Below are 24,594 nucleotides of genomic sequence, written 5' to 3'. Positions count from 1 at the left end.
GGCGGATACCTTGGTCTCCCTCCCCTTCTCCTCAGATGCCCTTTGCCGCCGCGGCAGGGTTATTGTTACAGGACGTGGCTGCTCCCCGCCCCGCCCCGCCCCTCCGCGCCGCTCCGCGCCCGCCGGCGCCGCGCCCCGGCCGCGCTCCCCGCCTGGCCGCCGCCCAGCCCCGCGCCCCGCGGCCGGCGGGGGGTGCCGGGGACACCGGAGGCCCCGCGCCAGGGCTGCCGGGCTCCCCGCAGCGCCCCGGGGGGCGCCGCCGCTTCTCCCCGCCCACGGCGCTGCCCGGCGGAGCGCGGCCGGCGGCGGAGCGGCGGCTGCCCTGGCACCCAGACGGCGGGGGGACGTGGGGCTGCGGATTAGTGCAGACTAAGCAGTCTGGCGCTGCAGCAGCGGGCGGGGGCAGGCGGGCGGGCGGGCAGGCAGGGGGAGTCTGGATGTGTAAGGAGGGGACGGGAGGGGAGGGGGGGGGGAGAGCTGGCAGCCAGCCAGCTACCATCAGAATTAGCTCATTGTTCAATATAACCAGCACTGGCAACCAAAATCCAGCCTGAGAGAGAGGGAGAGAGACTTTCCCTCAGCCACCCCCACCGCCTTTTCTTTTTTCTCCAAGGCTGCACTTTGGAAGAGGTGCAGTCATTCTTCCCCACACCCCCCACCCTCTCTCCACTCCCCCAACTATAAATTCCCTTCTGTAGCATGCTGCCCTGTTTTAATCCACATTTGTGTTTCAGATCATGTAGAAAGGACAGAAAGTGAGCAGGGAGCAGGGGCTTTTGTCTGTAAGTATATGCAATTCCAATCCACAGAATTTTATTTTTTGTAATTAATAATTTTTCTCTCTCCTCTCTCTCTCTCTTTCTTTGTTTCTTCTCATTTCCCTTTGTCCTTAGCTGGACTTTGCTGCAGCTTGCCTTTCCCCCTCTCGGTGCATATTTCCAAACATCTTTTCTTAAAGATTATGAGAAAACGTGCAGTATATGTATTTAACTCTTTGTCTTTATGATTTAAGGCTGAATTCTAGGCTGGGAATGTTTCTGCACACATGGAAAGGGAGATGGGAAGTGGCTTTCTAAATCTGTTTCCTTTTTTTTTTTTTTTTTTTTTTTTAGCTTTTTCACTCTAAAAATATTAAAATGCTTTTTTTGAACCTAACCCACCTTGCATTTTTAGCATGCAGAGAAGGCTCTATGATTGATTTTTCGTCTCTTTTCTTATCCCTTATAAAACGAATCTCCCTCTTCTCCACCCTGACACTAGATTCCTCTCAGGCTGCTGGGGTTTATTTTTAGAAATCAGTCATTCTCGCAACAGCCTTCTGCATTTTTGCATGTGCAGCAGTTAAATTTTGGGTGGTTCTTTTGAGAAAAAAAAAACAACAAAAAACAAAAAACAACACAAAACAAAAACAGAAATGAAACAACAAGAAACCAACACAAACCCAAATGTATTTTGGTGAACATTTAGTGACGTACATGCTTTCTTTCAAATATTTCTGTGTACATTTATAGATACAGAGTTTGCAGTTTTAAATCCTATATGTATAGATGTGTTTGTCTGTAAACACATGACTCATACCTAATTATATTTCATGCATACACACTGTCAGTAAGAAATATATAATCAGTGGAAGAGAACTTTTCTTTTTGTCACTAAATGAGAACTGATAAAGGAGGTATGCTGCAAATTCAGTCAATTAAGGGAGCGGTAATTTAAGGCACCATTTAATGAGGTAGGACTTACTGTGTTTTTTTCTCTCTCCTTTTAAAATAGGGGGGTGTGTGGAATAGAGAGAGAAAACTGGAGGTTATGTAATGCAGTGCCGTTTCCAAAAATACCTACTCTCTGGGCCATTACGCTGTGAAAGCCTGACACTGTTTCTTGGTTGCAAAGAAACCACACTTTGTAGCATGCCGGGGAACAATGGACCCCCTTTACAGTAAGGATAGCATGATGGCTTTTTGTCCTCTTCACTGGCTTTTAGGTGTGTCGACCGTTAGGCATAGTGCTTTTCAGAGATGTACCAAGTACTAAGAATAGCATAGGGTTCTGCAAATCCAGGTACAAGGGATTCCTTTCTCCTATATTTAAGCCTACAGACCACTGAAGTGAAGAGAGGCATGATATATGAGCATACATGTGGTTTGAATAATTTGCATGACTTTCATCTTAACCAGGGAAGCTTGTACTGGGCTCACCCACGGTTACCCTGGCAAAAAATACCTATTCAGTATTGCAACAGTTGAAATTACTTTTTTTTTTTTTTCATTTTTTATTTTTTTAATTGTTTTCAGATCGCTCTCCTTGTGCTACTTGAGAGAAACTGCAATCCCAAGACTTAAGAGAATCTAAACATGGTAAGATTTAGTTGCTTTAGCAAAGAATCAGTAATTTTTTATATAAACACAAACCTTTTTTTTCCCCCCATCCCCAATAATCATTTATAAGTACAACCTTAATAAGATGTACTTTTTGAGGCTGTGGGTATTTGCCCTACAATGACTGATGTACTCAAAACCTCCTTATGTTCAATCTTTGATTTTCTTACATTTTTTGAATAAAAATCTGAAATCCCTCTTTGTGCAGTAAGGCTTATTTAATTGAAACAAGTATTTAAGTTCTTATGAAAAATACACATCGTAACACATGTAGAAATACATGTGGATAAAGCAGTATAGTGTACTTTCAGCCCTGCCACCTTCCTCAAAAGAGGTCATTGCACTTAATAAGTGCAGCAGATTTAGTGTTAGTCTATCAAGGAAGCACAGAAAGTGCAAACTAAATTTTCCTGTTATTTGGCAATTTTTTTCAGAAGGTTAACCTTTCTTTGTGATACAAATACGTTCCAGCAAAAAATGTCTAGGCCTCAGCCTAACTGAATTTACAGGCAGGCAGATGAAATTCAACAATGATCCATTTCCTTCAGTGTTGTGGTTTTGTTTTTTCTGATTAAAGGCCATTTCTTATACTCTGAGATACTACTGCTGACAAATGCCTAATCTTAAAGATGAAACATTATACATCTAAATATTCTCTAAATATGGTATTCTCTGTGAAGGACTGTCTCAGAATCAGCAGGACAAATAAAATTGTTAAAGTACACAAAGCAGGCAGATTTAGTTTAGATGCTCTGTAGTCATATAGCATTCTTGATTGAAGATTGGAGCTGTCACTGAGGCGTATCTGAATACATGTGCTGACAGAAATGTGGTATGTTTTGGATGCTGTATGCTAACATAATGGTAAAAATTATGTTAATGGCGGGGGCGGGGGGGTGGAGGGGGGAGAAGGCAGTAGAATGTCTGAATTAGCATTGCATAGGGTGTGCACTAGAACAGAATATTTTCCAAAGAGTGAGGTTCTCAGGGAGATACTCTTAGTAAGATTGTGTTAATTTCATTGCTTTAATTATATTCTTTCTGTTTGAGGTTGTTTTGATTTAGGGGAGGAAGGATGGTCAAAAGATGCTTAAAATAAGCAAACATGTAATCTGTTATAAAGGCTTTTTTTTCCTTTTTGGCTCCATGTTTTATACCATTCCTAGCAGCAAAAATAAACTTGCAAATTCTGGAGTTTTAGTCTATTCTGGAACCTACTTTCATCAAAGTGCTTTGCTCATCTGTGTATAAAATAGTAGTTGGGGTTGGGGAATTAAAAGGGAAATGATTCACTTAAATTGTGAATAGAAATAATGATAAAATCCCTTTTGTTCACACAACTGTGAAATATCGGGTAAGGCAAATGTTTTCCTACCAGCACCAAGGTGACAAGCAACCCACATTTTTTGATGTCATGCAGACTGTTATGTAAAATACATGCATATTTATGGAACAAAATATTATTTTAAGTTTATTTAGACATAAAATAGCCACTGATTTTCACCAGCAGATGGTTCTATAAATCTAGCAAAATTACAGAAGTAGTAATTGAAAAATCAGTTTTGTAAAGCCAGTCTCTGGGCCAGCACATAAAATGCAACTTAGAACTATCCAAATGCAGAACATAAAATGTAGTTACCCACCTCTCTAGTCCTATTGTTTGCTTTACATTGTGACATAAATAAAAATCTCATTTAGCTCTTTTTGAAAAGTGTTTATTCTTTATGAAAAGGCATAATTCCCCCTTTTTTTGTGACTGTTAATCAAAATTTCATGTAAAAAAATATGAGGTTTTGCTCCAACTTTCAAGGTTGTTTAAGATGTGATACTTGGCATAGTCTCTTTCCCTACCATCACCTTTTCCCCCCCTGTCTTTCACTTTTGGCACAGTAACACTGAATGTAATCTTAAGTCAGACCACTGACACACTTTGCCTGTAGTAGTGGACCCACTTGTCTATGGAATATTTCTTGCATTTATTGCAAGTGTCTCCTTAGCCACTCTAATTTGCATGAAAATGTCCTCCTTATATATCAATGTTTTCTACATGGAAATACATTATTATGAAGGTGCTTGCTTTGTTTTTAATATACTATATTAAAGCACATAACATATGCAAAGGCTCTATTCTGCTCTTACTGGTCAGTGAAAATTTGGTTGTTGCATTCCACAAAGCTGAACTAAACCTTAAATAAATGGGGGGAAATAGCCTGCTTATTCCTTTGCTAAACTGAAACTTCATTAATCATATAGTTAAGTTTACAGTAAAATTAAGAGTAACTAGAATAAACTTATTGAGTGAGAACAAGTGAATTCTTGGTTTAACTTCACTGTCTTAGCTTCTTAGTTCTTAGTTTTCATATTCCATAAAATGTTTCATAAACTGCTTGCAAGTAAAAACAAATAACTTAGCAGGTTAGTTTTCAATGCTTTTTCTACTCTTCCTAGACTTGGAATTATGATCTATTTATACCTGGTTCATTAATCTCTCTTGAACCTGTATAATAACTACTTCATAAATAAAGAAATAGAAAGGCAGAAGAGCATAATTTCTATTCTTCTTATAATTTTAATGGACATTTTGAGCCATCTCACACAAGAACACTTGCCATTTGAGGATCTCTCCTTACTTGTGTGTAATATATTCCTCCCTAAAGGAAAAAAAAAACACTTTTGTATTTATTTGTAATGTTGAAGAACCTGAGGTGATGTAAATAGCTATTTTTATTTGAAAAGCTAGAATTCCTGTATATCACCTTCATGGAAAACAGTGCATGTCATAAAATACAAATTTAAATTTTAGTGCTAATCAAGGAAATAAAAGGGGTTCTAACTAAACAAAAACAAAAACAAACAAAAACAAACCCCAAACAAACAAAAAAAAACCCAGATAATTGTTTTAAAAATTTATTTGGCCTATGTGATCCAGTCATTGAAATAAAGGATCTTGTCAGAAGAGTGAGAGTAAGGAAGTATAAATTCCAGTTTTCTGTGACCTCAAAGAGGACTTCTAGTAAAACTAGGAAAGTTTGCTTATTTGATTGGTTTGGTTTGGCTTTTTTTTAATGGTAAATGTTTTGTTTTTAAAGTAAGAAATTAAACAGGCATTTTACTTGGTCTGTTTGTTTGCTTCTAAAGCACTCAGGTGTGTCTCTTTCACCCTGCTTGCATTGCAGTTCATTTCTGGTCTTCAGTTCTGAGCGTTTCCAGTACAGGTACTTTAAACTAAGAACACCAATAAAAGTGTGTATCAATAAACAGATACATCCTTAATAATTGAATTTTGACCTACCTGAAAATAAAGAGAAGGTATTCTAGAGCAGCTCAGTAATTTACTTCTGACTTACCATAATGAGATGGCTTTATTTTTTGGTGATATGGGATTTCTAGGCCAGGTGTTGTATGGTATAGCTGTGTCATCCCAAAGCAAAGAGGCCCCAGCTGGAGGTCATCTGGGCTGAACACTTCTGTAGTGTGTCCTTGCCTGAACTGGATCTGTTTTGAGGTTATTCTATCTATCATTTTCATTCATAGTCTCACTTGCAGAAAAAAGAGAAATGGGATGATGGCCTTTTGGAGAGAAAACAGTCAGGGGATAAGGTTTTCTTCATTAAGTCAAAGGTATAGAAGTTATAACCTGCATTTGGTTTAAGAGGGAAAAAACAAATCAGTCTTTCATTACCTTCTTTACAGATTGTAGGGAAGTGTTTAGAATAATTTAAATTAACTGAAGTTATTTATGAGGAAAAGTTTGTATTTAAAATTTCGTCCCAGTTTAGCCACTACAAACCTTTTTCCAGTGATTTGTATGCAGGTATCTTTACACATTCTGCAGTTTTTTGTGTCTATAAAATGACTTCACCTTACTTGGAACAGCTGTTTCTAACTTTAGGGTTTGCTGTGGAGAATGGAACCTGGGATTGGTCTGGCAGAGGCAGGCATTATTTTGAACCTTTTATGTGCTCTGATGAGTTACCAAGAACAAGATACTAGGGTGAGACATTGTGTTCAACCTAGTACTAGATATGCGCTAGACAAATGCAGCTCCTGGTCTGACATGAGAAAACTCCTACTTATTTGTTTATTATTAACAAATCTGGAATTGGAATCTCCTTTATGGTAGTTCAGAAATTCATAGGAGCTATGGGACTGTTTCAGATCCTCTTCTGTTCTGGTGTAGCCATGGGCAGAATTTGGTCAAGAGGAGTAATTAAGAAGGATGTAAGCTAAGTAGTTTTGGCCATCTGAACATATATATTGTGCTTTTTTTTTATACTTGTGTATTGTGCATGAAGGAGACATTTGGTACAGTTTGATCAATGCTACTTGATTCCTGAAAGCTTAAGACAAATTAAAGCCTTTCCATCTTACAGAATAAATAAGCAGAAATGCAAACTCTTTGCAATACGTCTACCAAGTCAGCACTTCAACCATGCAGAAAAAAGCACTTTTACTTGATTATGGCTAGAAAACTTTGAAGTGCTGTTTAAAAGAAAGTAATTTTTGTCCAAAGATATGGATACTGTGGATATTTCTGTGGTACAGTTCATATGCACATTAAAAGACAAATGCCCTCTGTACATGTGTTTCTATCCAGTCACAAAAATGCTCTCTCTGGGTGCTAAAATGTTGTAGCTGTGCACCAGCATACTTTATCAGAACAGAACTGTGTTGACACATGGAATGGGAGGTTTACATAATACTTTGTCCAGGACAAATCTTCACTGAACTTTTTTCATCAAGGCTGAAATTTTGGAAAAGCAGAAATGAGAGTTCATATACGCCTTGTAACACTACAGTCATGACATTGATTTTATGTTTTGGGGTCTAAAGACTTCACAAAGAATATGTGTGTGTGTGTGTAAGTTGAAAAAGTGAAAAGAAATGCATGTGTTCTCACTGAAGGTTGTATGAGCTTTGGCCTAATATGTACAGTTCAGAAAGAACTCTTGAATTCTTACAGCACTGATATTTGCAAGGCACACAGTAGCATCAGAGCTACTCAAAAAGACTAAGTTAGAGAGGAACAAATCTTCCTGCTTTGTTTTAAGGAGAATCTATCTGTGATGAATCTCCATCATGCAAGAGTATGAGTTTAAATGTCTCTCTGCTGGCAGAAGAAAATTCCCTTTAAATATTGGTAAATGGCCTTACTCTCACTTTTTCAGCTAAGTAATTGTATAAGGCAATGTGAACAAAACCAAGAAACAATACTTGGCAAGAAAAGTTCTTTGCATTTGTGTCTTCTCATTAGATGAGTCCCAGAACTCACATATTTTATATACTTTCAGCCTACAGAACGCACATGATAGAGTTTGTGGTTTTGTGTTTGGAGTATCAGTTAAGCTACATTAAATGATACTAAGTGCTGGTAATATGGTGACTGCATGTAAATGTATCATAATGCTTTCAAGCACCTGTTACAATATCATCAGCTGTGGTCATTACATCTCTTTTAATGAGCTAAGTACTGGCTGTACAATGTGTTTCTGTCTCCCATTTCCAAGATTACTACAGGGGCTTTAATACGCGCTTCCCTGAAGTATGCTGGTTGGGCAAGAGGCTAGTATCTCATGAAGAGAAGGGCTTTTGTGGCTGAGCTTTTCATGATAGCAGTTGGCAGAGGCAGTGGGCTTGCCACCACAGGGAGAACATCATCACTTGTTGGATTTCTGGTCATATTTCTGGTATGTGTGAGAAATTTAAACAAAATTGAACAAACAAAATAATTTTTACCCAAAACAGTGTACTGAGTCTTCTGTGAGTTACAATATTGAGGCCATTAATTTAGAAAATTTATAGGAAATTAAAAAATGTAAGATGTTTTGGGATTCAGCTTGGTGTATACATTATATATACCCCAAAATTGGAAGGAAGGAACTGGGAGATCCCACAGGAGAAGCATTATTCTGGGCTGTCTCTTTATTCTTTCTTAAGGATTCCCCTACTCACTACTGTTCTCACTGGTCTTTCCCTTGCAATGAAACCTCAGCAGAGTGAGGAGACTGGGCTAAAAGGACTTTTTGGTCAGTCTATGACCATACTGCTTTTCTTCCTCCTCTCTTCCTGTCGTAATATGTCAGTGTTGAGTATGAAACTGCTGAAGAACTTAGCGGTACAGCCTTTTGTCCTGATTTTTGCTGTCATGCTGCACGTTCACCTGATTGTCCAAACTGACCTGGTTCTATGTCTTGTTCTGCTCTGTTAGGTGTAGATACAAATGGTTAGTAATTAAACTTTTCACTACCCTATTCCACTTGAAGAGTAAATTACAAATGCAGATGTAACTGACTGAAAGCCCAAATACTGTTCTGATTCTCAGACTTGCTACTGTTGTTTTCCTGTGTGTGCATGGTAAATAAAATAACAAAAGCTATAATTATACTGCAGAGACAAACAAATTGAAATGGAAAAGGTGCTGGGTTTTGAGTTTGGTTTTCTGGTGGGTTCATCTGGTTATTTCAATTTCTGTAATATTTTACAGAAATGTATTGGTGGAATAAAGTAGTTTGCAGTAATTTTATTGGTTAATGGAACTTTATATATAATATACATTTATTTCTTACTATTGTTATGGAATAATTTCATTTGTTTTTGTTTCAAGGAGTTTGTTACTCTGGTAATAAGCATCTTGGATAAATTAATGAATTTAGCCAGAAGCTGTATAAGCATTTATGACAATGTTCACAATGGACCACTTGATTTCTTTTTCTCTTTCTCTTCATTACGTGCTGTAAATACTAACAAAGCTTTGGAATGTTTTTTGTATGTGAATGAAGTAAAAAGCATCATGAGAGCACTTGTAGCACATGAGTGAGATTCATCCTGACTAGTGCAGAAAAGTGCAAATTGATCTCTCTACCTAAAAATTGCATTGCATTCAGGTGGTATAGGGAAGATTCCTTGCCAGGGAAAAAGAAAGTGTTTTCTGTAACTAACCTCATTCAATCATGTATGCCAGAAGACAGCTAAAGTTTCTGTTACCTTCTAAAGAATTTAGCAGGAGTGTTCTGACTGTATACTCAAGCTACATTAGCTGGTGTTTCCCCCCTCCTCAGCACTGTATTTGCACAATTTTGGAGGCTGGTAGTCACATGAGAGACCTCTGGGAAAAACTTGCCTGCTCTAAGTGCTTCATATCTATGAGCCTCCTTTCCTGCACCAAGGGTCTTTGCAGCAGTAGAGCCCACAGTCATTCCGATGATTTTCTTACATATGTCATAGGATTCTGTAAGTACATACATAAAAGAAGCAGCCTATATAGTATGGATGAGTACACGAGTGAATTTTTTTAAGAAGATGGTACAGAGGAGCCAAGGTAGGAGACTACATAGGAGCAAACACTTTGTAACCTGGAGAATAGAAGTTTTAAGAGCAATTAATGAAACAATGGGTGGATATGGATTTATATGAGAAGTTTTGTACTTAAAATCTAGAAACACTGATTGCAAGATCACTTCCTTATGTTGTGTAGGGAGGGAGCAGATGAAATCCTATTTTGTGAAATTGACAAAAATTGAAGAAGTGATGAACAAGTTCTGCAAAAAACCCCTAATGAATAAACTTGCTAATTCATGTGCTGCATGAAGAGGGGTATGCAAGGAACAGCATACTTGTCTCATTTAGGCTTTTTCATCTCTATGTGATTGTGAGTTTGAGTCATCAGATGGAGAGGAATAAAAAGCAGTATATACTTCCCATGAAAAGGCAAAGCCAGCAAAGGATGTTGATGCACAGAAGTTAAAGGCAAGTTCGGGTGTGCAGTTTTCCTGCCATATTCTCTTGATATACTGCCATGTATTAATTCTTGCTGTAATGGCAGGTGAAGTCTCACCAAAAAGTTTGGCCGCTTGTAGCAATCCCAGCCAGAAGGAGGAACGATCATGTGATTCTCCATCAGTTTTCTCAAGCCGTTTATCTACCTTATTTACTGTGTGGAATTAACCAAGTGAAATTATTCCTTCTTCCCCCTACCCTCTGTCCCCAGCCCCCCCACCCCCCACTCTGCACACTGATTTTTCAGTGTTCATGGCACTGATGTGGAGAGCAGGACTGATAGAAAAACCTGCTGCCCTGACAGTGTACTGAAAATGTGAAGGCAGGTTATTGAGGATAACTGTTGGTGTACAGAGGTTTACAGAGGGTGGAAGCAAGGCCAGATACCCTGGAAGAAGTACAGAGAAGTAGTTAGAGAAGCAAGAGATAAGTTTAGGAAAGCAAAACCACAGAGAGAATTGGATCTGGCAAGGGAGGTTAAGGGCAATAAGAAACATTTCTATAGGTACATAAATAATAAAAGGAAGACTAGAGAAAATGTGGGCCCTCTTCAGAAGCAAACAGGAGAGCTGGTCATCCAAGATGTAGAGAAGGCTGAGGTACTCAATGACTACTTTGCATCAGTCTTCACCAGCAAGGACTCTGGTCATGCCCCCGATGTTACAGAAACCAAAGGCAGGGACTGGGAAAAGGAGGATCCTCCCACTGTAGATGAAGAGGAGGTTTGAGACCCCCTAAAGAACCTAAAGGTGAACAAGTCCATGGGACCTGTTGGGATTCACCTGTGGCTTCTGAAAGAACCTGGCAGATGAAGTTGCAAAGCTACTGTCTGTCATATTTCAGAAATCATGGCAGTCTGGTGAAGTTCCTGCTGACTGTAAACAGGGAAACATCACCCCCATTTTCAAGAAAGGAAAAAAAGACCCAGAGAACTGGCCTGCCCAGGCCAGGCAGTCTCACCGCTGTGCCTGGCAAGATCTTGGAGCAGATCCTCCTGAAGAGCCTGCTAAGGCATGAGGACAACAAAGGGGTGATTGGTGACAGCCAACACAGCTTCACTAAGGGCAAGTCCTGCCTGACTAATTTAGTGCCCTTTTATGATAGGGTCACAGCCTTAATGGACAGAGGCAGAGCAATAGACATCATCTACATGGACCTGTCCAAAGCCTTTGACACTGTCCTGCATGACATTCAGGTCTCAAAACTGGAATAATATGGATGGACCACTTATTGGATAAGGAACTGGCTGAATGGTCGCACCCAGAGTTGTGATCAATGTCCAGATGGAGACGTGTGATGAGTGGTCAAGAGTTTGTACTTGGACCAGTGTTATTTAACATCTTTGTCAGTGACATGGACAGTGGCATTGAGTGCAACCTCTGCAAGTTTGCTGATGATACCAAACTGTGTGGTGAATTCAACATGCTGGAGGGAAGAGATGCCATCCAGAGGGACCCTGACAGGCTAGAGAAGTGGGCTCGTGCAAACTGCATGAAGTTCAACAAGGCCAAGTGCAAGGTTCTGCACCTGGGCTGAGGCAATCCCATGCATCAATACAGGCTGGGAGGAGTAAGGATTGAGGACAGTCCAGAGGAGAAGGACTTGGGGTAGTGGTGGACCAGAAGTTTAACATGAGCTGTCCATGTGTACTTGCAGCCCAGAAAGCCAACCATGTTCTGGGCTGCAACAAAAGATGCAGAGCCAGCCAGTGGAGAGAGGTGATTCTTCCCCTCTACTCTGCTCTGGTGAGACCCCAACTGGAGTGCTGTGTCCAGTTCTGGAGTCCCCAACATAAGAAGAACATAGAACTCCTCCTGTCCAGAGAAGGGCCACAAAGATGATCAGAGGACTGGAGCACCTCCCCTGTGAAGACAGGCTGAGGAAGTTAGGGTTGTTCAGCCTAGAGAAGAGGAGGCTCCGTGGTGACCTTATAGCAAGTTTCCAGTATCTGAAGGGGGCCTACAGAAAAGCTGGGATAGGGCTTTTTACACGGGTATGTAGTGAGATGACAAGGGGCAATGGTCTGAAGCTTAAAGAGGGGAGGTTCAGGTTGGACATTAGGAAAAAGCTGTTTCCTGTAAGGGTGGTGATATGCTGGAACAGGTTGCCCTGGGAGGCTGTAGATGCCCCCTCCCTGGAGGTGTTTAAGGCCAGGTTGGATGGGGCCTTGAGCAACCTGATCTAGTGGGAGGTGTCCCTGCCCATGCAGGGGGGTTGAAACTAGATGATCTGTAGGGTTCCTACCAACCCAAACCATACTATGAACCTATACCTCAACCAGAGGCTTGGACTTCTGATGCAGACCCATGCAAAAGAAGTGATTAAGTTCACAGAATTGACAGGCCTCATGTTCATCATAGTTTTAAATAATTAAACTAAGGTAATTAAGTTGCATTTTAAATCAGGCAAGTGGTAGTTTCTGATGTTTCAGTAGGGAAAGCTTCCTCACTGAGCCTGTTTCAGATGCAGCTTCCTACAACAGCAACATCCCATTTCATTGTGAGTACAGCTTCTTAAATATAACAAAGGTTCATCAAAATTGACTCTTTGAAATAAGGAGTAATGATGAGCACTCTTGATGTATCCCTGCCATTGCCCTCTACAAAAGAGTCAGAAGACAAGGTTAATTGAAAAATTGCCACCCAACTAAACTGCTCCATGTGGGAGCAGTATTTTGTCATTTGCAATGAAAGAAATTCCTTGATCCTGGCACAAGTTTTCCTTCCTTAGTTTTTTGAAAAATAATTTATTGTTTGGTGTTCCAGCAGCACTTCAGTAAGGACTTCTGTTTCTGCGTTTGGGTTGTGATGGTGGGCTGCTGGTTATAAGGAGCACTTTTTACTGCAGAGGCATTTGGGGAATTGAGAAGCATGTGGTAGAATGTGCTGGGAAAGGCTCAAACCAGCTGGTAACTAAGAAACGTAAAAAAAAAAAACAAGCAACAAAACCCAAAACAACCAACTGGCAGAGTTATAGCTGTTTCAACTTATCATTCTTATCAATCAGTCTTATCAGTTTGGGGTTTTTTTGTGTTGTTTCCCCCCCTCCTCCCAAATGAAAGTGCATCAGGACTCAATTTGGAAAGAAAATCTGATGCTGAGATCAGCACATTGGTTTGTGTCATTGCAGCACAGAGCAATGGTGGTGAAAAACCCTCTCAGCCTGAAGAAGAGAAGACTCAAGGAGGACCTTATAGCAACCTTCCAATACCTGAAAAGAGACTCTAAGAAGGCTGGGGAAGAGCTGGTGACAAGGGCATGTAACAATAGGACAAGGGGTAATGGTTTTAAGCTAGAAAAGGGTAGATTTACATTGGACACTAGGAAAAGTTCTTTAATATGAGGGTGGTGGATCACTGAAATGGGTTGCCTAGAGAGATGGTGGGGACCCCATCCCTGAAGACATTCAAGGTTAGGTTTAATGGGGCTCTGAGCAATCTGTTCTAGTGTGAGATGTCCCTGCTTATTGTATGGGGGAGGGACTAGATGACCTTTAGAGGTCCCTTCCAACCCAAGACATTCTATGGTTTTATGGTTCTGCTTTAAAGGAATACAGGTACAGAAATAAGAAGCAACATTCCTTTCCATTCCTGTTAGTCTTGAGTGAGACTTGGTGAACAGGGACTCGTTTCTTAACTATACAAACCTTAACAGGACTGTGCTCTTATTACTAAGCATGCCTTAAATCCAGGAATAAAGAATGGGTAGCAAGAAATGAATTTAGTGTTTTGATGTGACTGATACATTAGATTTAGTCTAGTTCTGTTAAAATTATTTTATACATCTGTTCTAAAAATGAACAAAAGTTTGTGCTCCCCTACTATTGCTCTCAAAGAGGACAAGGCTTAAAATGGAATAACAGGCCTCTGAGTTTTGAAATGCTGCTTAAACAGAGCCTTTGCAGTAGCAAAATAAAGGCTTCATAGTTTGCTGGGCAGAAGAGAAAAGAGTCTACTTTAGGGAAAAAAAAAAAAAAGTAGCAGGAGGTAGTCTGGAGTAAAATATTGAGTGTGAACACTAACTAATGAATTCATAGAGTGCCCTGTTCTGTGTCTTAGTTATTCTGTGTTAGCCCTACCCAGAGAGTTTAACTTGCTTGTCTGAGATAATACAGTAAACTAATCTAAAATATGAAATAAAATCTGATTATTTAATCAGTAGAGGGTACTGTGAGAAACCATGGGAGAGTGTATCAGAGCAGGCATCGCCTTAGACTGCATGTTTTAAATTTCCATCACTGTTTTCTGCTTTGTAGTAGAGTTCTGGATTTTCTCTTGGGAAGGTGTTTCAAGTAATCTTCTGGTAATTTCTACAAGCTATATCTAGTCCAGTTGTGACAACTAACAGTCAACATGTAGAAAAAGAAAAGTAAACATTCCTTAGGTTTCAATATAAATGCAATAGTAACTAGATGACTAGAGCTGGTCCACAAGGAATTTAAGTGACAAGGCAAGTTCTGATTCCAAAAGTGCCAACAAGTTTGAATGGTGTAATTTATAATGTTCAGCTCAAAATACTGACTGTTTGACATTCAGGCATTGTGCAGAAAGATTTCAATTCACAAAAACCCTAAAAGCCCCGGAGGCAGTCCCAGCAGGGTCTTATGCATCTTATGCAACTTGTACCTGACCACTTCAATGTTTACTGAGAAGAAGATGAAGAAATGCTCCGATCTTCATCCTGAAGCTGCGAAACTGAAGCACAGGAGGTTTTCCAGCTCAGATTCACTGTAACAGAAGTGTATTTGACTGGCATTTATATACTCTAGCTTCCCACTGTAGTCAGTGGCTGGCTTTGGATCTTACCCATGGTAAAATTTTCCTATAGCAGTCATAAACCAGTACCTTAACCATTGAATCCTGCTGTCAGCTATTTCATTATATATCTTTTATAATGCATTGGAATTCCTTTAATGTCTAAAACAGGGTGTTAACACAAAATTATAGATGAACTTAGAAATGTATATGAAATGAACTTAGAAAGTATAAAGTTCTAGTTCACAGTTCATTGTGAAAGGATTATCAGAGGTGTGTTGCCCTTGTCTCTTGCAGTCATCAGCGAAGGTAATAATCTTTGTTAAACAGTCTTTTGCCAGTAACTTCTGGCAGAAGAAAATGGTCTCACAGTATCCTTGGTAAGTTTGTTACTACAGATATCCTCATACAGAATTTCTTAAGGAGATTTTAAAAAAATCCATACTATGCTCTTTTTAAAAGCCTATTGAATGCAGATTGCCATAAACAGTTGCAATACTCCAGGAACAGGTCTTGATGTCATGGATTCTCAAAAATATCTATTGAGCATAAACCACAGCTAGGTCTCTGGGCTGAGCTAAACTGGCATTAGACTTTCAGTTTTAGTAATGTGATCTGTCATGTGAACACAATTTGATTGCATTTAATTAATCTTTGTTAGTAAGAAACTGTATATATTTATGTCACTACAGGTTTATCCACCAAACTTACCAGTCTGGGTAAGCCAGAAAACCTTTCCAACCAGCCGAAGGGATGGGGGATTTCCAAAGGTAAGGTTATTTATGTAATTTCTTTCCTCTAATAAACAGTTCACTAAGATGGAAGTTCAATGAATTTTATTTGCTTTTATGACTGCTTCAAGAGAGTAGCCAGCTCTCATGATCTCATCATGTGTCTCATGGTATTCTGTTTTTCTTAAACCCTTGGCTCATTGAGCCAGGCAGTTAACTGAGGAGGTCAGCTTTCATTTTAAAAATATGTTTTTAGCTTTCAGACTTGCAGTAAACATGGAGTCTTGCTGGCTGCAAACCAGAAAAAAATATACTAATTTTCAAGAGGTCACATTTAATAAGTTTGTGTCATAATTTTAGAAGCTTGGCATCTGAGTTTTGCATGCTTGATTTTGGCAATTCTTTATTAGTAGTGCAGGTAAGAAAGTGAGTGATAATGCAGGGCGAGGAAGGAGGTGTTGTTAGTTTTCTGGTTTTAAGTTTTCTGCTTGTGCTCTACTTGTTACCTTGAGTAGCAAGTACACAAAGCATGGCAGTTTTCATCTGAGTTTAACATGAAGTACTCCAACATAAATGTGGCCTGTCAGACAAGATTAATAAGATTTAGTTCTGTTACTATTGCTCATTTTATAAATGTAAATATGAAATTTGAGTGGGAAAATGTAAGTTACTCAGAACTGTGGAATGTACATGTTTTATTTTTTCATACTCCATTTCATTACATACTCAAAATCTGGCAAAAAGAAAAAAAAAAGAAAAAAAAAGACAAAGGAAAAAAAAAAGACATACAGGTAAGTAAAGGAGAGAGCACATGGAAAATTGTTTTGATTAAGGCACAATTATTATCTATACTCTAGCTCCCTGTTAATAAAACTCTGCTATTCCATCTGGATAACACTGTGTTTTTCTTTATAAAGGAACTTCTAAAATTTATAGCTGGGCTATTTGCAGTCTGCTATTTGCAGATTTATGTGCCGGAATGCCAGTCTTTAAATTAACATATACGACAGTACACTCTTCCAAAGGTTCAGCTGAGTAGGCTGATAGCAGTGCCAGATTATGAAGAATGGGCTATATATTTTCATGCTTACATTTAATGAATTTTCTAATTTTATGTATCAACTGTGTGTTAACTAGATAATTTTTCTTCAAAAATTTTTCTTAGCAGCTTTTGATAAGTTGTCATTCATCTTTAAACAAAGTTGCTCCTGAAACACAGGAATGAAGTGTAAACTATGTGCTGCATACTTAGTAACAATGTTACATTACATAGGATTAATGAACAAACCTGGTTTTATGCTGCACATAGCTTAAAAAAGTTTCTCAGAAGGCATTATTGTTTATTAGCTAGTAAAAAATACTATACTTTTTTTCCTTTCAAGTGATGGGATTCCTGCTTTTTAAATACAATGCATTTTTTTTCTAGCCTTTATGTAATTGTTCAAAACATATTGGGCATACGTATACAAAGATCAATTTTTACAGCTTGCTCCAAATTTTGTTTCACAATTGATCTTCAAAAGCAGTTTGAATATTAGCAACACACAACCTGGCTTCCAGCAGAGTATCAGCCTTACCAGAAACTGGGTGTTTTTGAAATCTAATTTTTCACCCATCTTTTAAAATTAATCAGGGTAAATTGCTGAAGAAGACTGTAAAAAGTGTTGAGTCCTTCAGCTCAACATTTTTATGTACTCAGTACCAAACAGCTTGTACTACTAAAAGAATAAAGTAAAATTATTATATTTTTTAAACATTTTATTTCAGGTACAAGTGTTGTTTTTTTGTTTTGTTTTGTTTTCATACAAGGATACATTTCTTAAAGACAATTTATTTCCAGACCTAGAAAGGTCATATGAGACTTTTTATCTTATGATTGTATGGCAGAATTTCAGGACTGAGATTGTTTTCACAGCTGAAAAGGAACTGCCCAACACAATACTTTTGGAAATTTGCCAAGACCTTTGGTCTATGTGGTGTGCCTGTTTGTATGTGTAAGTTTCTAGTTTTCTTCTCACATCCTGTAATGATACACAAGTAGAAAATTTAGTCAAGAAAAAAAGCAAAAATATTATCACAAGGATGGAATTTTCTAGAGTCCTTTGAGGAAACATGTGCAGTCACTAAAATGTAAACGTTATTATTTGCTTGCAAAATCCCCAGTTTGGCTCCAGCTAAGGCAAGGTATGTTTCTACTCGTGCTGCTTCCCCTGGCTTCCAGGACCTTTCTGCATACACTCTGATCAAAATCTGCTCAGTTTCTCCATTTCTGATGCCCCGAAAGGAGGTGGCACCGTTTCCCCACAGGAAAGGATTTCACTCTGTATTCAGCCCAAAAACTGCCCCTAGCTGTATGCAGTGCAGAATCCCAGCAGCAGTGAATCTACCCAGAAGAAGAATTTATCCTGTAAACTATGTTAAAGACTGTGGCTTCATTCCCAGCAAAAGGAGATCTAGGAGATACGGACATCTAGTGAAAATTATGGCTTTGAAGAGCCAGGAAAGCAAAACTGCTGGAAATTGCACTTTCTTGGTAGCTGTAAGACTACGATGTATTTAATTCCTAATTCTGAAATTCGCAGCACTGATGAGATGCATCCCAGAGTTCTGAAGGAACTGGGCTGATGCAGTTGCCAAGCCGCTCCATGATATTTGAAAAGTCATGGCAGTCAGGTGGAATTCCTGGCGACTGGAAAAAGGGAAACATTACACCTACTTTAAAAAGGGTAGAAAGGAAGATCCCAGGAACTACCGACCTGTCACCCTCACGTTTGTGCCTGGGAAGATCATGGAATGGACCCTCCTGGAAGCTCTGACAAGGCACATGGAGGACAGGGAGGTGATTCAGGGTAGCCAGCATAGCTTTACTAAGGGCAAGTCCTGCCTGACCAAACTAGTGGCTTTTTGCAGTGGAGTGACTACATCAGTGGACAAAGGAAAAGCAGTGGATGTCATCTATCTGGACTTCCACAAGGCCTTTGACACGGTTCCCCACAATATCCTTCTCTCTAAGTTGGAAAGATATGGATTTGATGGGTGGCCTGTTCAGTGGATAAGGAATTGACTAGATGGTCACATCCAGAGTGTAGTGGTCAATAGTTGATGTCGAAATGGAAAATGGTGACTAGTGGTGTCTCCTGAGGGTCTGTACTGGGACCAGTGCTGTTTAGTATCTTCATTAATGATATTGACAGTGGCACTGAGAGCACCCTCAGCAAGTTTGCTGATGCCACCAAGCTGGGTGGTGTGGTTGATATGCCAGAGGAATGGGATGCCATCCAGAGGGCCCTGGACAAGCTGGAGAAGTGGGCCCAGGTGAACTTCATGAGGTTCAACCAGGCCAAGTGAGAGGTTCAACCAGGCCAAATGCAAGGTCCTACCTCAGTAGGAGCAATCCTCATTATCAATACAAGCTGGGGACAATGAGATAGAGAGCAGCCCTGCAGAAAGGGACTTGGGGGTACTAGTGAACAAGAAGCTGGACATGAGCAAACAATGTGCACTCCCAGCCCAGGGGGCCAATTGCATCCTGGGCTGCATCAAGATAAGTGTGGCCAGCTGATTGAGAGATCTGCTCTCATGAGACCCTTCCTGGAGTACTGTGTCCAGCTCTGCAGCCCCCAACACAGAAAGGACATGGAGATGTTGAAGCAAGTCCAGAGGAGGGCCACAAAGATGATCAGAAGGCTGGAGCACCTCTCATCCGAAGACGAGCTGAGAGAGTTAGGATTGTTCAGCCTAGAGAGGAGAAGGCTCCAGCAAGGTGTTATAGTGGCCTTCCAGTATACGAAAGCGGGTCTACAGGAAGGCTGGCAATTGTTTACAAGGGTGTGTATTGATAGGACGAGGGGCAATGGATCAAAACTGGAAGAGGGTAAATTTAGGTTAGACATTAGGAATACATTCCTCAGTGTGAGGGTGGTGAGACACTGGAACAAGTTGCCCAGGGAAGTTGTGGGTGCCCCATCTTTGGAAGTGTTCAAAGCCAGGTTGGATGGGGTTCTAAGCCACATGATCTAGTGGGAGGTGTCCCTGCCCAAGCAGGGGGATTGGAACCAGGTGACCTTTAAGGTCCCTTCCAATGCAAAACATTCTATGATTCTATGAAAACAGGTAATCGCTCATTTTCAATCATATTTACATGCCAGAACTACTGTGCACACAGCACCTGCAGGTGCAGTTTTACACCTGAGCTATCCCAGCTATTAAGAAGGACACAGAAATGGCTTAGTTTGAGAGGAGAGAGAAAAATGATTTTGAGGAATAGTGTAAGGATGTGGAACTGGTGGTGACCTGCAAAAAGGGTTGTCACTCCATAGCTTCTCCTGTAGCTTTGCTGGAATGGTTGGGGTCTCCCCAGCTGCAACAAATGTCCAAATTCCCCAGTTCAGTAGGGCAGGGTGGTTGTTGACTCAACTCTTGTTTTTTGGCTGCTAGGCCGTACTTATTCATCCTCAACTGAGGCGTTTTCCTCTGATGCTGCAAGGCTTGTCTGGCTTTTAAACAATCTTTTCCTCTCTGGCATTAGCATTTATAGTTGATTCAGCCATGTTTAGTAGATGTTTACTTGTGAACTAAAGCTAGGGAACTACTGGAGCTTTAGTACTGGAAAAGGGAGGAACCCACTGAAAAGACTTCCTGAAGCACAGCTAATACTGTTTTTTTATATCCACAGGGAAGTCTCCCCATCTCAAAGAAAGCAAATCGCAAGAAGAAAAGTGAGGTGGAGGGGGCACGCCAGGTTCCAGTAAATGGCTATGGACACCATTTCACCAAAGTCAATTACCTCTACTCTTTTTAATCATGATTTCTCCATTTGTATTACATATAGTGTATGGGTTTGATGAGGTCATGATGTCATGTATCGGGAATTGTTTCTGTGTAAATCATCAAGTGTAAGAAGAAACTATGGGACTCTGAGCCTTGCTTTAGAGAATAACAGTGGACAAACGTGTACCACAAAAATAGTTTTCAACATTCTGACTCAAGCGAAAGCTCTCAGAATTTCACACTGTGAATCCATGTTTACAAACATTACAGGTGGGCCCTCAGGCCTAGTTCTATCACAGCAATGTCTTCCACTACTCAAACTCCACTGCTCACATGCAACTGGTAAACTGCTCTCTCAATTTCCACCATCCCGAACTGCTTCTTGCAGAGGCTGAGAGTCCCCCTTTTTTTTTTTTTTTTTTTTTTTTTTTCATTTAGATGTAACAAGCCTAGTAGTTTATTTTCATCAATTGTCTGTATATCTCTATATTTTATCCATGTACTCTTTTGATGTATAGAAGTAGTATGAAACTCATGGTTTCCTTGTGGTAAGTGATTGTGATGCTGCCACGGGATTTGAGACACTGATGAATGGTGCTATTTTGGACTTTAAATATGCTCCTTGGCAAGGTAGCTCTGATGGAGTTATTTTTTATTTCCATGTTCTGAGAAGGTGTTGGTACTTTGTTTTTCTGAATGTTGTTCTTTAGACTGGACTGACTTGTTTACTTGTGTCTTCAGTGTGGCTTTCTTATTCAGTGCTGTAGGTGAGTAACTACTTACGGTGTACAAGTGAGGAACTGATTCCCAATCAGGGTCCACTCACAAACATGCAGTTATAGTGGGAGCAATCACAAAACTGTAATATAAGTAAAATCTCCTTTCTGACTCCTATCCACCTAACAGAGAGAGATGAGCAATAATTTTCCACAAACCTCTCAAAATACCTTTTGATTTTTGTCTTTTCTTTTTTTTTAAAAAAAGCCTTTTTTTAAAGAAGGGGCAAGTTTTAATTTCCTCTTCAAAACTACAAAATAGGGGATATAGCAAGAAAAACATAGCATATTTCTGGGAGGAGAAGTCCTAAAGGGGAAGAGTACATTTCCACGGTATTGTCAACATGTGGAATTTACATTTTTGTTCTTGCTCCCAGACTACTATCAATACAAAACAACACAAAACACAGAACTAAACAGTATCATCTACTCATGGAGTGTTGTTGTGTTAGACACAGTCTGAAAGCCCACCTTAATTTTTTATATAACTCTGTCTTTTAGCTCTTCCTTTTACAGGGCAGGCCTTGTTCTGAACTGGTTTAGCTTCTGACTGTTAAATACCAATGCATGAACTGCTCTTCCTAGATTTCTTTCCCTTCCCCACTTTCTGTATCCCTTTCCTTGTACATTTTATTTCCCAATAGATTAGATACATCTACTGTGCTGTATATAGAGCAAGAAATAATATTCAGCAGTTGTGGCAATTATGTATAGTTGCAGTTGTGTACTGCTCAAATTGCAGGCCTTTGTAACAATGTGATCTTTAATAATGCACTACAAGTACCCAATGTATTTTAGCTATTTTAGTAGGATTTGTTCAATAAATATGCAAGCTCCAAGGGTATCTCTGATGTCTCTACTTATAACAGGAAGGGGACGGTTCCTTTTCTCTTTGTCCACACAGGTTCTTTACGTGACTTTTGAGGTGGGTTTTTTTTATATATATCTGGTGAAAGGAAAGATTATTTCTTTTGTTGTTTGCTAAACAATAGCTAAACCTCAGTTCCAGACCTGGATCTGGGAAATGATAGCTGATGGACAATAGTAGTCATGTATTTCACTTTCAAGGTTGCTGAGTAGCTGGGTCAGACATGACACTTGATACCATTATTAGTAATCCCAGGAGAAGACTGTGGGGGTGTGCATGGCAAGTACAATAAATCTCATTTTCCACCTCTGATAAGCTGAATGAAAAGGCCATTTTCCTAGCGTGTGTAATACAGTTTAAAAGAATATTCATACAGTCCTCTCTTTGAAAACACTTATATCGGGGGAAAAAGTAATGTCCGTATTAAGTCCGTATATAAGTTTTTGAACATATATTGTTTTCATTTTAGCACAGGAAACATACAGAGCAGCATCTCTTTAAAAAAACACAAGCAGTGAATACCAATTAATACCAGATGTAGGTCTGCCCCTGATGTTTTCCAGCCATGAAACCAGATGATTGCAATTCTCTATGCCCTGCCTGACTATTGCACTGAGGGAATTTATGCAAGGATTGAATTTGGTTTGATGACTTCAGTTGTGTCGCAGAAAAGTGACCATGCATATGCTGCACCTGATGCAAATGGCCACTGATCTCACTATAGGAAACACAACAGACAGCAGTATGTTTGGGCTAGAGCTAACTCTCTGATTAGAAAGCAGTTCTATCTTTATTGTAATATATGTATATACATATAGACATGATACATATATATACACACACACATATATACAAATTAAGAAAAACAGCTAACAGAATTAGAGCAATGATTAATTGACTGTATATTTTTAACCTGTGGTCCACTGGATTTGGGAAGTAATGAACCATTTCTAAAAGAGTTATGAAAGGTGATAAAGAAGCCTTAAAATCCCAGTCCTGTTAGTAATATTTAAATTTGCTATACGGTAAAAGCTTTTAAACCTGAAATATTTAAAAGGGTTGCAGATTCCTTCGGAACTTGCAGCTGCTGAAATAATGATTGCTTCACTTCTGGCACTATTTTTTAAACTTCACAGCAACATTCCACATTTCAATAAAAACATAAAGATCTGTGTATTAGGGTCTCTGATCAAACTACAGTATCTGAAAAGTCATACTTGAATATCCCAAATAACAGGTCTTTCTGTTAGTAATAAACATGGACTCCTTATCATTTAAGACTAACATTCTAGAGACTGAAATTTGCCAAAATAATTTAATATACATTATGCTTAATAGAGTCTTCCTAACATAGGCTAAGGTGACATACGCATTAGCATCAGTAGTCGTGCCTGTGACATGTATATAGCCCCAGCTCCGTAAGATTGTGAAAAAAATATAAGAAATCACAGAGTGACCCTAACTAAAAAAACAATGACATGGTAATTTTAAAGAAAGCTCAATGTTTTCTTACATGTCTTTCTTGTAAGGCTCCATGGATCATCATTATTAGACATATTTTGAAATAACTATCCAGTTTGACTGAGACATTAGCTGCATGCATCACATGTTTGCTTCTGTCTGGTGTATGTACAATACCCCCTTGTGCATGTGAGGGCTTGGAGTGAGCAGTGTCCTTGGGAGCCCTACCGACATCAGGGCTTGGGACTGGGGGCAGGGGTAGGAGCTGGCAATCTCTGCCAGGTGTATGCTTGGCACAGCCACAGCACAACTGAACTTCCCTACATCAAGAGCAAAGGTGAAAGAAGTTCTCATCCTTTGGATAGGAACATTTAATTTTGCCTACAGCACAAAGTGACCTTGAGCTGGTTCTGAGAATCAGCAGCATAAAAGCTGATCTTGAGAGGTGGTGAGAGGGCAATTGTGGGCAACAGAGCAGGTTAGTGCTTCTCAGGTTGGCGGGGAGGCTTCCTGTGGCTGGAAGTCTGGCTAAAACAACTGAGAAAAAAAGCAGTCTGTGTGTCTCACAGGCAGTTCATGCAGTACCTCATGATGAGACACTTTTTTAAACCTCTCCTTAAATAACTATTTGTGGTAGTGATAGAATATTTAAAGCATTGTGGTCAAGTAGATTGAGGCAGGAAATGTTGGTTCTAACTAAATCTTGTAATAACATACCATGGACAATATGGAGAATCAATCTTTGTCCTTCAGCAAATCAAACAAGAAAAAAACAAAGACACATTATAAAGAACAGGTACAATATCAATCAATACCTGTTTTCCACAATGCACTTCAAGCTATACAGATAAAATAATTATTTAGGAATTAGCTATTACAGCCATCAAGCATCACATTTTAAATGAAAATAGGGCATAATGGCATGTGTTATCAGGTAAATACCAATGCTACAAAACCCTGTGTTGCTAATTACCAAATGAAGAAAACATTACCCGTAACACCTTGGCATTTATGCCAACAACAAGAACCTGAGGAGGTGGGGTAAAAAAAACCCCTTAAGTCTTAAGTTTATTCAATGGAA

General features: G+C 39.5%; 1 protein-coding gene and 2 long non-coding RNA genes across 5 annotated transcripts in view; 1 reads left to right on the top strand and 2 right to left on the bottom strand.

The window, feature by feature from the left end:
• Positions 1 to 24,594, bottom strand: part of LOC127395874 (uncharacterized) — a 91,046-nt gene that overhangs the window by 47,308 nt on the left and 19,144 nt on the right. The gene's annotated exons all lie outside the window — the stretch shown is intronic.
• On the top strand, positions 473 to 22,028 carry NREP (neuronal regeneration related protein). Of its 2 annotated transcripts, none has more exons than XM_051643339.1 (5): positions 473 to 630; positions 735 to 782; positions 2,295 to 2,357; positions 15,600 to 15,677; positions 20,314 to 22,028. In XM_051643339.1, the coding sequence occupies exons 3-5, from the start codon at positions 2,355 to 2,357 to the stop codon at positions 20,437 to 20,439; spliced, it is 207 nt and encodes a 68-aa protein (XP_051499299.1). In that variant the 5' UTR covers positions 473 to 630; positions 735 to 782; positions 2,295 to 2,354; the 3' UTR covers positions 20,440 to 22,028. The 2 variants fall into 2 exon arrangements, with proteins under 2 accessions (XP_051499299.1, XP_051499300.1); XM_051643340.1 differs by lacking the exon at positions 473 to 630 and adding an exon at positions 1,774 to 1,939 and having other exon boundaries at positions 637 to 782.
• Positions 15,729 to 24,594, bottom strand: part of LOC127395875 (uncharacterized) — a 23,957-nt gene continuing 15,091 nt past the window's right edge. Inside the window, exon 2 of the long non-coding RNA XR_007891866.1 lies at positions 15,729 to 15,929. This is a non-coding gene — a long non-coding RNA (uncharacterized LOC127395875). The remainder of the gene's footprint in view (positions 15,930 to 24,594) is intronic.

This window comes from Apus apus, chromosome Z (genome assembly GCF_020740795.1).
Source record: "Apus apus isolate bApuApu2 chromosome Z, bApuApu2.pri.cur, whole genome shotgun sequence".
Lineage (NCBI taxonomy): Eukaryota > Metazoa > Chordata > Aves > Apodiformes > Apodidae > Apus > Apus apus.
This window is presented reverse-complemented; position numbering and strand designations above follow the sequence as displayed.

Bases quoted from the DNA above. Each gene is read 5' to 3' on its own strand.
- NREP (XM_051643339.1), top strand. The intron at 15,678-20,313 runs GTAAGGTTATTT...TTATATCCACAG, and splicing joins GGGATGGGGGATTTCCAAAG to GGAAGTCTCCCCATCTCAAA.